This window comes from Terrapene carolina, unplaced genomic scaffold (assembly GCF_002925995.2).
Source record: "Terrapene carolina triunguis isolate 2854851 unplaced genomic scaffold, T_m_triunguis-2.0 Scaffold93, whole genome shotgun sequence".
Lineage (NCBI taxonomy): Eukaryota > Metazoa > Chordata > Testudines > Emydidae > Terrapene > Terrapene triunguis.
Window position 1 is genome coordinate 14,821,190 of NW_020664444.1, and position 14,208 is coordinate 14,835,397.

Genomic DNA, 14,208 nt, shown 5'->3' on the forward strand with positions numbered 1-14,208 from the left:
CCTCGGGGGAGAGGGCAGCTGGCACAGTAAAGGTCACTCTTCAGAAACACACATCAATATAAAGCTGACTGGTTCTCAGTCAGGGGTACACTTACCCCTAGGGGTACTGTAGAAGTCTTCCAGGGATACATCCACTCAATCTAGATGTTTGCCTAGCTTTACAACAGACTACATAAAAAGCACTAGCAGAGTCAATACAAACTAAAATTGCATACAGACAATGATGGGTTTATACTCCTACTATACACTGAATTGCGAGTACAATATTTATATTCCAATCAATTTATTTTATAATTCTATGGTAAAAATGACTAAGCAATTTTTCAGTGATAGTGTGCTGCGACACTTTTGTATTTTTGTGTCTGATTTTGTAAGCAAGTAGTTTTTAAGTGAAGTGAAACTTAGAGGTACACTGTACACAAGACAAGTCAGACTCCTGAAAGGGGTACAGTAGTCTGGAAAGGTTGAGAGCCACTGATGTATAGCATACTTGCATTATTCTTCCTTTCTAAACAATATAGGAGAACTCAGCATACCCAGGATAATGATAATATAGTCCTCTATATACTACTCCCAAACTGTCAGGGTCTTTTACTTTGATCAGGCTGCTACTAAGCAAGTTTTCTCCAGGATATGTTTACACATGCCCCACTACAGAAGAATGTGTGTGTGTGTATGGGGGGGAGGAGGGTTAAATAAAACAAAAAAATTCAAAAAACTTTTATGGTATCATTAAGGATATTAGTTTAACTGCTTGTAGTTTCACATGGAAAACAGTAGAGCATTAATTAAAATATTTTGTGCCATGAGTGTTCACTTTTTTCAACTAAGCTTATGACTCTTGCATTGTTTTGGGTTTTGCTTTTGTTTTTTTGTGTGATAAATCCATGAAAAGTTAATGGTTGTGGGGTATACATACCCCAATATGACAACTGTTAACCCAATTTATGGCAAGTCTGTTTATATGTATGCTTATGCACATAACACTCTATTGCAATATAATCCACAATGTGTTAAAGCTCTTTTGCCCTAAAGAGTTCAAGATTTATTTTTTTCTTTTGCAGAATCAATAACTTTAAATGACCAGTAATTCATATAGCCCATTTTGATAATAGGGTATTTTACTGCTGGTGTTTTATGAACAGTGATTCTCACTCCGGGCTGGAGCCTAAAAATGTTTAAGCACTTGAGTAAAGTTATTGGCATGGGCCCCAGTCTGGCAATCGGATTCACAGGGATCCACTCATGCGGTGATCCTGAGCCCCAGCCAGGCTACAGATCAGCAGAGGAGTCCACCTTTGTGGATCTGATTTCATAAATGGGGACATACTTAACTGTACGTCTGGATGCTGATTAGTTATGTGTAAGTTCATGTATGGGGTGTGAAATTTTTCTTTAAAAAGTTTTTTAAATTTTAACTTACATCATAAGCTAAAGCTTGTAATAAATCAACATCTATAGGATACAAAATCCATTTTGTGAAAATATGTACACACAACCACAAATGAGCCTCATGTAGAAGTATATGAACTATGAGTGACAATCCAATTCTAATAATTAAAAAAAAAATCACACACACCTGTGTTTTGCTAGTTGCAGAATGTTTTGTTTCTCTACATTACCTGTACATACTTATTTTGAAACTCGGTCTTCTCCAAACTCAACAACTACCTATATTAAAAGTCTTTATACTTACAATTTCTGCATGTGTCTCTATTTAAACACACTGAATTTAATCATACTAAGTCAAATCCTGTAATCCTTACTCATGAAAAACTCTCTTTAAAATCAGAGTTTTGGCTGAGAGATGAGTGCAGTATTTGGCCCATAATCTTAGTTTTGCATACTATCTTTTACCAGACAAAGTGCTCAGACTTGCAAAAAACACTTGTGAATCAAGTTACATATGTGCATTTGCAGTTTTGAGCCCAAATGAAGGATTTCTAGTCTTTTTTCATACAAGAGAATACATAATAATAATAATTAATAATGACATTGTCAAGGTATGTTTTCATAAAACAAAATTTTAAAAATTGACTGTTTATAATCCCTCAAACTGTTTCTGTAAGGTTCCCCCCCCCCATTTGTTTTGTTACTCTCACACTGATCCTACAACCTTTTATTCTTGCAATTAGTCCAGTTGTGTTGGCATCATGTTGTGTTTTCTGTTTGATCACTAGGGGCAGGAGTGCTGGAACAATTTGTATAGTGGGGGTGCTGGGACCCGTTGTACCAAACTGTAAACCCTGTTTATGATGAAAACCACTTCAAGCCGGGGGGGGGGCCTACTGGATCCCCCAAAACCCCTAGTTCCAGCACCTATGACTAGGGGGCTTAAAAATACCAAATTTGGGCAAAATTACCATTGACTTTATTGGAAGGAAGATCAGGTTCTTTGTGTATAAATAAAAGCTCCCTCCTCTACACTCTATCTTGTCATGTCTTTTACATAATCTCTAATATTTGTGACATCACAGTTACCAATAAAGGCCCTAAATCAGCAAACCCTTCACTCACACAAGTATGCCTATTGCTAATAGGATCATTTTCTTGAGTAAGTTTGCAGGAGGAAGCTCTGAAAGTTAATTGTAATGTTACAAATGCTGGATTGTGACAGGATTACAGGAACTGAGAAATGGTGGGACATAGGCTTTCATCCTTGAAAAAATCATAGCTTGAAGGGGAACTGAAAGATATTGGAAAAGGAAAATTAAAGGTTCTCTTGCTTGTCTGTTTCCCACCTTGCCTCCCTTGTAGTGTATTAATAGTACTATCCATGCTATTGGATACCCTTTAAATACATATTTACTCACTCTGTATGAAGTTCTTACACATATTTACACAAATAATCAGATTAGCTAAAAGATGAGTCGACAAGGTAGACTGTAAATTCATGTTTCTTTGGGGTATCATTTGTGTGTTAATTTAACAATATAAAAAGAAAAAGTGAACATCCCAAAACTAATCAACATTGTTATTACAGCCACCACCCTAAAGCCACAAGTCAACAAAAACAAAGAATTTCAGAGTTAAGACTGACACTTAATCTTGCCCTCTTATTCTTTAGGTATTACATAGCTTTTGAGTATATGATACAATGGCACATGCAGGATGAAACTTGAGGGTGTAGAAGATCATAATTTAAAGGCAGCCACAACCTTCCTCATAGCACACAACCCTAATAATTTACTGGAGTGATGTTGCACCTATGAATCAGGAGGCTCTGCAGTGAGAGTAGATATTTTGTGACCCCAGGTAGACTGCTAGGCCATTCACTTGTTGGAAGGCCACTACAGCCAATGTGACTTCATGCTAGCAGCAGTATAGAGAAAAACTGCCAGTGAATCATCTGATCGCATACTATGCAAAATGATAACCAAGAAAGCATTGAATTAGAAAGCTATAATTCCATTTCTATGTTCTAGTGACTGCACAAGACACTCGTGCTGCGCTCTTGTGGCTTATGAGGTTTCCAGAACTCTTGATGGGGTGATAGCCCTTATAGTTCAATGGTGTTTGTTATTAAGCCTAGATTTTAAACTGTATATAACCTAGCAATCATTCTAAGTGCATATTTAGACAGTTTTTAAAATATCCTGTTTACTCCAGGAAGTGTTAGGTTCTTCTGGTAATGTATGGAATTATTAAATAATACTTTCTTGGTAGACAATAACGGTTTCTCATGTAAATATGTAATTATATATGCATAGTTAAGAATCTTGACAATAGTTATTTTAAATTCCTTTAAAAGAAAAAGGGACCGATGGCAGGGCCAGCTCCAGGCACCAGCGTAGCAAGCAGGTGCTTGGGGCGGCCCCTCTCGGAGGGAAGGACCTGCTGCCGAATTGCCGCCGAAGAATGAAGCGGCTACCGCCAAAGTGCCGCCGATCATGGCTTTTTTTCCTTTTTCGCTGCTTGGGGCGGCAAAAACGCTGGAGCCGGCCCTGACCAGTGATTAGATTATGGACTGCCTACCACATTCATTTTAAAAACAAATTAAAATCAATTTAAGAACCTTAAATGGGTTTCTTCAAAACAATTGTCTTGTACTACTGAAACCTAAAGAAAATTTATTTGAAAAATTTGTTTAAAAATGTAAAAGACACTACCGGGTTGAGATCTGGAGTGCCAAGAGCTAAATTCCACCTAAGTGTAAAATATGATTCTGTATTGACCACAATAGAGTTGTGCCAACTTAATGCTTCATTTGGACCTAGATTTCATCCTGGGTCACATGTTCATAACCTCTTGAAAAAGAATTTATATTTGAAACATACTGATGGATGACGCTTTAATGTGTTTCTCCTTTAAATAGTAAATGTTTGGCAAGCTGACTGATAATCAGTCATAAGATCTCACCTGGTTTGAAAACACTTGGATCTTAATTTTTTCACTTTGTTAATCTTGTTTTACATCACTGTAATTCTGTTGATTGCCGTGGAATTACACCAGTATAAAATGGGTTTAGGACTTGATTCTGCCTCTGCACCCATTGACATCAGTGGTAAAGCTCCCATTGCCTTCAGTGGAACAGGATGTGACTCTTAATGAGGAGGGGGAGAATGAGGCCCTAATTTTATTTGTTATAGAGACGTAGTATGATCATGCGAAAAGAAAAAAAAAGTTTTAAGCACAGTACAATACGATTTGTTCTATGTATGTTTATATCTGACTCCTATTTGAGTCAATTAAAGAAATCTCAAGGGGATTTCCAAACATAAAATTGTTATATTAAAGGATTCTTCTAAATGTAATTTGCAGTTATTTTAAATATGAAATAGCACATGTAATCAGTCCAATATAAAATTTTAATTAATAACTACTAAGTATGGCTCAGTCTTGCTATGACTGAATATCTAACACTGTAATAATATGAATAGTAAGGTTTATACACAAACACACATGCTGTATGTTTAGTAATCTATCCATTTTTTTGGTTAAAGTGTCAGCAGGATGTAAACCTGGAGCTACAGGGACTCTTGGTATTGTTTAGCTGTGTTCATACCTGCTGAGCTATTGTTTTGCATAGGTGTATCTCAAAATAAAAAGCAAAGCTGAGCATTTACAGGAAAGAACTCCAAAACAAATGAGACCCATTGTAGAAGGTTAAAACTGTTTATAATAGTAGCAGGAATTGAGGAATACGTGTGTGTGTGTGTGTGTGTGTGTGTGTTTGTTTTATATTACAAAGAGAGAGAACATGTGGAAATGCAAGGTTGGTTCCTTTTTAATTCTGGAGAGTGCTAAGCACATTCAACTCCCATTAACTTCAATAGGAGTTGAAGGCACCCAGCAGTGGACTCGAGTACAACTCCATATAATTGTTTAATGAATGACCACAGTATATTTCTCTCAAACTCATTCATGGCAGGTCATTTTGCCTTTTTATTGTACTTTGCATAAAAAGACGTTTCCTGATGTCTGTTTTGAATAGGTGTCTCCTCTTAATTTCCATTCATCCTAAAGATCAGAAAGCTGTATGAGCTGATTATATGCCTATTGTTCTCTTCTAGTTATCTATTTTTATGACTAGATAAGAGGCACTGTGGTACCAGAGCATAAGGCACTGGACTAACACGTAGGAGACTTGGGTTTTGTCACTTCATTTGTTTCCTTTCCCATCCTTTGTGCTTGTTGCACGCTCACTGGCCCATGGAGCAAGTACTAAAAGATCTATCGTGCGCATTAATGTAGTACTGTTTGCATGTGAAATGTAGTCCCATTTCATTGGGGGACTTTTAGTGCATGCCAGAGGGTCCACATAAGCCAGTTAGTTCGTGACACGCTGGTGCACATTAGAATTTACACTCCCGCTGGTGAAAACTAAGGTCACATCTACACTACAAACATATTGATATAACTACATTGCTCAGGGGTGTGAAAAATCCATACCCCGAGCGACGTAGTTATACTGACCTAACCCCTGGTCTAGACAGCATTGTGCCAACAGGAGAGCTTCTCCCATTGACATAGCTACTGCCCCTCACAGAGATGGATTAACCGTACCAACAGGAGAAGCGCTCCCATCGGCATAGTAGTGTCTTCACTAAAGCACTACAGCGGCACAGTACGTGAAGACAAGCCCTAAGGCATTGTGTGGTCTTGTCTATTTGGATGATGCTCTTCAAGGCAGGGACCATTTCTTTTTGTGTGTTTGTATAATGCTTCAAACAATGGGTTCCTGGTTCAGCTGGGACCTCTAGACACACTGTTGTAATACAAATAATTCATATTAGTAAAAGTTCTCTTGGGTTATTGTTTCTTTCAATACATTATAAATAGCAGAAGTTATAAAACACTGGGATGTTATTTAAAAAAAAGCATGTTCTGCCAATTATTTTTTAAATCCAGTGTTTTATCCCTGGGTGACTTTTCTGCTACTTCTGGAGTTCAACAAAAATAAAGCAATCACTTTTTAAAAATATGAAATATCTCAGCAATGTGTAAAATACTAATACTTATCAGAAAATTTGGGTCTGCCCTGAGAAATGCTGAGCACCTGCAGCTCCCATCAACTTCAAAGATAACTCCAAGATAAAGCCATTTTCTTTTTGAAAAATATTCTGCATTTTTGTGGGACTTTTGGGGGATGGGGCAAGAAGTGTCATTACTTTACAAATCAAGTTACATAAACAGATCAGACTTTTGCTTGTCTTGAGGTTTTCATAAAATGATAGGATTCATCCTGCTTCTCTCTACTGCTGAACAGAAGAAAACCCTGTTTAATAAATTCAGTTGCCTTTTTTTTTTTTTTTTTTTTTGAGATTGTCTGAAGAGTGGAGTTTAATAATCTTGGAGTAGGACATTTTAAAAATAAAATGCATAATTTGCTGTCAGATAACAAACTTAAGTGGACTTTGTTTCCTTCCCCCCAAACCCTCAAAGTAATGCTGAACATTCCTACCAACCATCCCCTTTGACAAAAGCGTGAGGAAAATAGATGAGCTTTGCACTGTTCCACGAATGTCAATTAACTATGGCCAATGCATTGAATCAGACAAGCAAATTCCAGAGCATAGGACCTTCCATTGGGAATGTCCTGTCTCCATCCCTCAAACATTAAAATCTAGAGACTGGCTGGGGCACTTCTGCTAACAGTCAACTGCTGTGGCAGTGCAAAGGCTTCCAGCCACATCTGGGTCTATTAGAGAAAAGATCCACGAGTTGTGTCTTTCATTAATGCAGGCCAAATTCTCAGGCTTTCCCCATAGCCTCATATATACCATGAGCAGAAAGGGTGATATAGCGGAACTCTTCTTGAGAACGCTCTATACTTAAGTGGACTTACTCTTCTATCATAATCTTGTCTATACTTGCCAGTGTCTGCAGAGAGTCAACAAAATCTAATGGTCAATGGTACTGAAATCTACTTATGGATGGGGAAAAAAATACTATGGCCCTGGACTTCTGTCTGTTTCTAGGAAGAGATGAACAATGAAGCTAGTACAGTCTTTGTCTACCCAGTTGGAAAGCCAAATTGAAAGTTATCAAAGAAGTATAAGGACTAATGGCACTGCGGTTGCAGGCCACAAACTTTTCAATACCATTACACAGAAGTGGAAGGTCAGAGTCGTGGCAATAATTGGGAATTTTATCAGTACTAAAAGTAGGTTTCATGATCATGTGTCTAGCAACCGCTTGCCGGAGGGAAGCGGTTACATTGCCCACTCAAAGTGAGGCATTGGGGGTAATCAACATTTCCTTGCTATGTTTTCCTAGCAATGAGAGTACCTGGGCCAAGTCGGTATGTTAAAGAGAAAAATAAATGTATTCAGTGGCTCGTGTATGTGTGTACATGTGTGCATCTTTGTTAAACAAAATATTGCATTACTAGAGAGGGAAAAGTTCAGAAGATATCCATTTAAGTCTTGTTGGTTCTGATGTCAACATGGTGAATTACTGATGGATGGAGTCTAATTCTGTAAGAAAAATGCTTTCAAGTGGGTGAACAGAAACATGCTATAATTCTTTTACTATTACAAAACAGACTTGTCTGACAGGGCTTTAGTATGACATTAGTCACTGCTATACATTTGTATACACATCCTTAGGATGCTATATTACAGTGTGCCTTCAGTGAGAGCTGTGCATGAGTAAGCACTGCAGTATCTAAACCCTATAATTTTCTCATTCCAACAAAATATAAACAGTCACATATATTTTAAATGTTATTAGTAGAATCTGTGACTACTAAATGTATAAAAGAGTGAGTTTGAAAATAATCTACTCGCTGTTACAAGAAACACTCCAGATTATAACAAAACAATATAGGGGAAATGTTTTTTTCTCTCTCTCTCCAGTTTGACATCATTGCGTGTATCAATCACTTTAATTGTTTCTCATGTGCAGTCATCTAGTTTCTTCTGTTCTCTGCATGGGGTTTTTTTAGAAAAAGGAAAATAGGACCATAAAAACACAAGTGAGGTGGTACTTGAAACCGATTTTAACTCATTCTTCACTTTATAAATTGACTAGATTTGATTGTGGATTGATGCTTTGTAAAAAAGGCTTCTTTTTTTCTTTATGGTGTCTGAATAGCCTTAAGAGACAATTTTGTTTTTGTTTTTTTCTTCCCAAATTTTTTTAAATTTTAAAATGTTCTTATCACATTCTTTTGGTCTATGCATATACTAAATAGACATACATTTGCCAGTATATTACCAGTACAGCATGCAAAAGATTAAAACTTTTTCATTGTTGTCTGTTCTTTCTGTTAAACAGAAAGTGTTTATTTTGAACACCTTGAGTTTCAAAGTACATTTATTTGACTAACATCTAAAAAGATGCCAGTGTTTCAGGTCAGACTCCTTTGTTCAATTACTATGTGAGTTTTCAGATATGTAATGATCCTTGTTTGTTTCTAGTGGTTTGTAATGTAGCACTGTCGGATTTGTAGATTTACTTGGCATATTTCAGAGTTTATTAGTAGGTCTTTTTTTCTAGGTTCTCTCAGAACCTGTAACACTTATTTTTGTAAAAGTCTCTATTCTTTTTGTATTTGATGTACCATTACAGAAATATGTCAGAAAATGAAAAGGTTGCTTTTAAACAAAAAATAATGGACTTGTAGAACAATTTTCAGTAACGTATGTATAAGTTGATGTCAAAACACATCATTAATAGAATGTATTTGTTGCGAGTATAAGACACTCCCTCCTCCTTCCAGCTGCTGGGTTTCCTATACAAGCCATCACAGAGAGAAAAAATCTGAAAAAGATGGGAGATTTTTAAAACTGTTCAATTTAAAATTGATAGTGCAGAACTAATACAGTATAATTTTATATTTCTCTCCATTTCATTTTCCTTCACATGTGATATTTGAATTATAGCATTGCTTTGGCATAATAAGTGCTTGTAGAGTGCTTGAGGTAATTTGAAATTATAAACATTGCAAAATTTCAGTGATTCACAAAAATTAGCATTTTATATATATATATTACACCTCTACCTCGATATAACGCTGTCCTCAGGAGCCAAAAAATTTTACCGCGTTATAGGTGAAACCGCGTTATATCGAACTTGCTTTGATCCGCTGGAGTGCTCAGCCCCGCTCTTCCCCCCCGCCCCCTCCCGGAGCACTGTTTTACCGCGTTATATCAGAATTCGTGTTATATCGGGTAGAGTTATATCGAGGTAGAGGTGTGTATATATATTCAAATAAAAGTATATATTGTGAAGATTAATTGCTCAGTATTTGTGGCTATCAAGAGGAAATTCCTTTACATGTATGAGGAATTGTATTTGACATACAAGGGGAAAACAGAGTCATAATATTGAAACTACTTAGCTTAAAATGACCAGTAATATGATAAATATAGCCAGTCCTGTGTTGTTTGCTCAGGCATAAGTCTTGTTTATATCAGTGGAAGTTTAGCATGAGTAAGGAATGCAAGATCAACCCACTCCTCTTTTGCTTCTTTACCTTTTCTTTTCAAACATAAATGGGGTAACTATCTGAATTACAGTTAAACCACAACCACATAAATCCATTGGACTACCGTTCAAGCAACCTACCAAGTAGCTAAACACCAGACACAACTTTTTTAAAAGTAATTAGTAATATTGGGTGCATCCATTTTATTACCCAATTTGAGACACCTTTAAAGGGCCAGATTTTCCAAGGATGGATGTTCTGAAAAATCAGGCCTCTTCAATATGTCTCAGCTTTTGGCACCGAAAAATCAATGGGCACTTTTGAATATCTTGGTCTGAAGGAAAATGCTGCTGTTCTCCTTCCACTTTTCGACAGGGGAGGCATTTCTAAAATTTGGAGTGTTTAAAACTGGATCTCAATGAATGGTTACTTTTTTCTAAACTGGACCAATGCAGCTATTTTCCTGAATTGTGAATGACAGTTTCACAATCTCTGCCACTTCACCTGTTATTAGAATTTGGTGGTTATGAAGGCAGCTATACTATGTGTTTTTGGATTTCTAGTCTTAGTTGCTCCAGCCAAAATAATTGTAACAACATTCAAAAGCAGCTGTAGTCGGTTTTTTGTTGTTTTTGTTTTGCGTTGAAGGAAGCCAGTAATTCTCATTTTACTTTTGGGTGGAAGTATTATCGCTCAAATTGGGCTGACACCATACAATACATTGAGCTTTGAAATTGAATGTGTGAACTACTCTTTCAAAATGCCATGCTGTGTGACTCACCAAAAAAACAAAACAAAAAACCTTTCAGTAGGGCCATCGCTGTATTGTTTTTGATTGGAAGGTGTTAAGTCATCTCCAAGTCACCTGTCTAGTCAGAAAACTCAAAAGTATCTTTTCTTTTTGAAGGAATATCCAAATTCTGAATAGTAGCCCGTAGTCTTTCTTTGTCTTAAAGTATTTAGGTAGTAGTGGAGAAAAGGGATTTCCCTTCTCTCTCTCTCATTAAAGAAGGATCTGTGTAAACTTTAGTCTTGAATGTATGAGCACTCTTACCAAGGTTAGAGAAAAGGTCAGATTCATCTCTGTTTTAAGTGAGCACAAATCCATTGAAATTGGAAGTGTTGCACTGCTTAGGCCAGAGGTTAATTTTGCACTGATATCCTAATCTTGAATGCCCAGCATCCAAAAAAAATTCACTGTGGAGGTCAGACATCCACAATAGCAAATTTTCAATATGTGCCTTGCATCTGAGATTAAAATCCTGTATGTCTACACTGCAATTAAAAACCCACAACTGGCCTGCGTCAGCTGTCTTGGGCTCACAGGGCCAGGGATGCTATTTAATTGCAGTGTAGATGTTCAGGCTCTGGCTGGCGCCCAAATTCTGTGATGCTCTTCTCTCTGAGTCCCAGAGTTTGGACTCCATCCCAAGCCTGAATGTCTACACTGCAGCTGAACAGCCCGCTAACCCAAGTCCCACAAGCTCAAGTCAGCTGACACGGGCCAGCCACAGTTTTTTAATTGCAATGTAGACAAGTGCTGGCTTATGCTGTGGCGACTCCAATCAGCTTTTTCATGTACTTATTGCATGCACTGAGTTTTCTTTGTTATAATGTGGCTTTTTTCTGATCATCAGAATGTTATGGAACAGTTCAATCCTGGGCTACGGAATGTAATAAACCTGGGGAAAAATTATGAAAAAGCTGTTAATGGTAAGTCTTCCTAATTTTTAAATTCAATTATAAATTTTATAACTTTTAATTTTAAATGTATATGCTGTTTTAAGATATTAGAAGCTATATATAAGTTTAAATTCAATTTTGCATGTTAAATCATCATTTCTATTAATTTTAGGTTTTGTATTTTTCTTTAAATCAGTGAAAATAAGATTTTAGCTGCAGTGTTTACATCCCAAACATTTTACCATAGTGCTACTGCATGAAAAATAAAGTGAAACTGACTAATCAATTTTCATTGTCCAAGCTTAGTGGAAATGTAAAAATAATATCAAGGTTAAAAAAATTAGATGTTTTAATATCTTAAGTGTCTTTAGAAATGCATGGAAAAACGACCTGTTCCTGCCAACTCTTACTCACATAAGTATTCATTACCCATGCAAATAGCCCCATGAGTTCAGTGGGACTACTTGCATGAGTAAGGTTTGCAGGATTGTACTAGATTTAAAAAAATTAGACAGTGTCACTTTTTAAATCTAGTTAAAATTGAAATAAGTGAATTAGTGTCCTCGGACCCAATCTCAAACTTTTTCTCATGTGACATATACCCATCGACTTTAGTGGCACTGTTTGTATAAGAATTGATTTACAAGAGTGGGCTCTAGACCCCCAGAGTTTGCTTAGAGGGACCCCTTCTTTTACGTGGACCTATGGAACAATTTCATATTAGAGAGATGTGGACCCCCTAAATAATATGACCTGATTCAAGAGGCTGAAGGTGTCTATTGCTTGTCATTCTCCTTTGTCACAGTCCTAGACTTCATGAACATGTCAAGGGTAATGTATTTATCTTCAACCAAAAAGCCACTGGGATATCTCTTCGCTCTCAAACTCCAGTGCATATTTTGCAAAACAGTAAATTACAGCATGATGGAGACAAATACAAGGAAAATTGACGTATTACAAAAATGTCTGTTTAGATTCAATTAACTAATGCTTTATATTGGTTATGCAGTTTATAGAATGAAGGCAGTACTGTATATGACAACAATACTTAAACATTTTGAAAAGGTTTCATACTCGCTATTTTGATTCATTATGTATTGCTCACTAACACTTTGAAAATGCAGTTCAAACCTCTTATTGCTGCCAAATTCTTCTAGTGTCCATTTTAACAAAATATGTGTTTGTAACAGTGGTATAAAATGTACCTGGTCTTTACAGCAGCACTGGAGAAGTACATTGCTGTTATGTACTGTGTACCAGAAAATGTGTTCTTAAGAGCAGATTGATGTACCAGGTCTTGTATGTATGCTCAATTTAATACGAATGAATGTTTAATTACAACAGCTGATGAGCAACTAGCACATTATGGGAGCCAACAATAGAGATCTGATATAATTGTTGTTTTATGTAAGCTGTAACAAGGAGTAAATATTCTGTTCCCAAGCACTAAAATGTATCATGACTTCTCACATAAATCAGAATTAAACGGACAAAAAGTAAAACTTTAAATCCGACACAGAATGCTTCATTACCGTTTTTGTAGATACGGTGGGGTTACATGAATCTCCCTTTCTTTTCTGTATTACAAGTTACCAGTCATTAAACAGGTGAAGAGATTATATAGTATGTTTTCCCATTAAAAACAACCCAGCTATACAAGCATAGAAAAATCTTACTTTTAAAAAGGACCATTAAATAATGTAGATTGCATATATTGGGATATAACTTAACAAAAGACAAACTCCTGCTCACATACTCAGTCTGCTCCAAATCATTCAATCATATCTGGTGAAAGTGGTGGAGAAATTTTAAAAGTTATTGCTTGAAAATAGAATTGTGGCTTCCAGCCTGAGAGAATATTGGATTTAGATCAGAGCACCATACTGATCTCTTGGACTTCTGTATCCTATATCCAGTAGGTGAGGCTAATTTGGCAGCATCTATTCAGAAAGTTTGAATACTAAACCCCTGTGAAAGATGGCTTAGAAAGGAGTGAGAGACTGCAGGGACCTGTAACATAGTGAGAAGTTTCTCATTTTCATGCAAGAAGAGGGAAGCTTTTGCCTCAGGCTACTTCAGTAGCCCACGCCCCCAGGATGATTGATGATCCAGTGCAGAGGTGGGCAAACTATGGCCCGTGGGCCACATTCGGCACCCGGGACCGTCCTGCCTAGCCCCCGAGCTCCTGGCCTGGGAGGCTAACACTGGCCCCTCCCCTGCTGTTCTCTCTCCCCCGCAGCCTCAGCTCACTCACTCCGCCGCCGGCGCAATGCTCTGGGCTGTGAGCTCCTGGGGCAGCGCAGCTGCAGAGCCCGGCCTGACCCGGTCTCTGTGCTGTGTGGTGGCGGCAGCAGCATGGCCCGGCTCCAGCCGGGCAGTGCAGCTGTAGCACCGCCAGCCACCGGTGCTCCAGGCAGCCCGGTAAGGGGGGCACGGAGTAGAGGTGGTTGGATAGAGGGCAGGGGAGTTCGGGGGGGTGGTCAGGGGGCGGGGGTGTGGATAGGGGGCGGGGCGGTCGGGGGGAGAACTGGGGGGTTGAATGAGGGCAGGGGTCCCGGGGGGGGCAGTCAGGAAGGAGAGAGGGGGTTGGATGGGGCGGCAGGGGGCAGTCAGGGGCAGGGGTTCCGGGGGCAGTCGGGGACAGAGAGATG

At 37.9% G+C, this 14,208-nt stretch overlaps 1 protein-coding gene across 2 annotated transcripts in view; it reads left to right on the plus strand.

Moving 5' to 3' along the window:
- BAIAP2L1 (BAR/IMD domain containing adaptor protein 2 like 1) overlaps nucleotides 1–14,208 on the plus strand; it is a 65,717-nt gene that overhangs the window by 448 nt on the left and 51,061 nt on the right. For both annotated transcript variants that reach the window (XM_024208436.3, XM_024208437.2), the window contains exon 2: nucleotides 11,512–11,587. In XM_024208436.3, coding sequence (XP_024064204.2) covers nucleotides 11,512–11,587 — 76 coding nt within the window. The remainder of the gene's footprint in view (nucleotides 1–11,511; nucleotides 11,588–14,208) is intronic.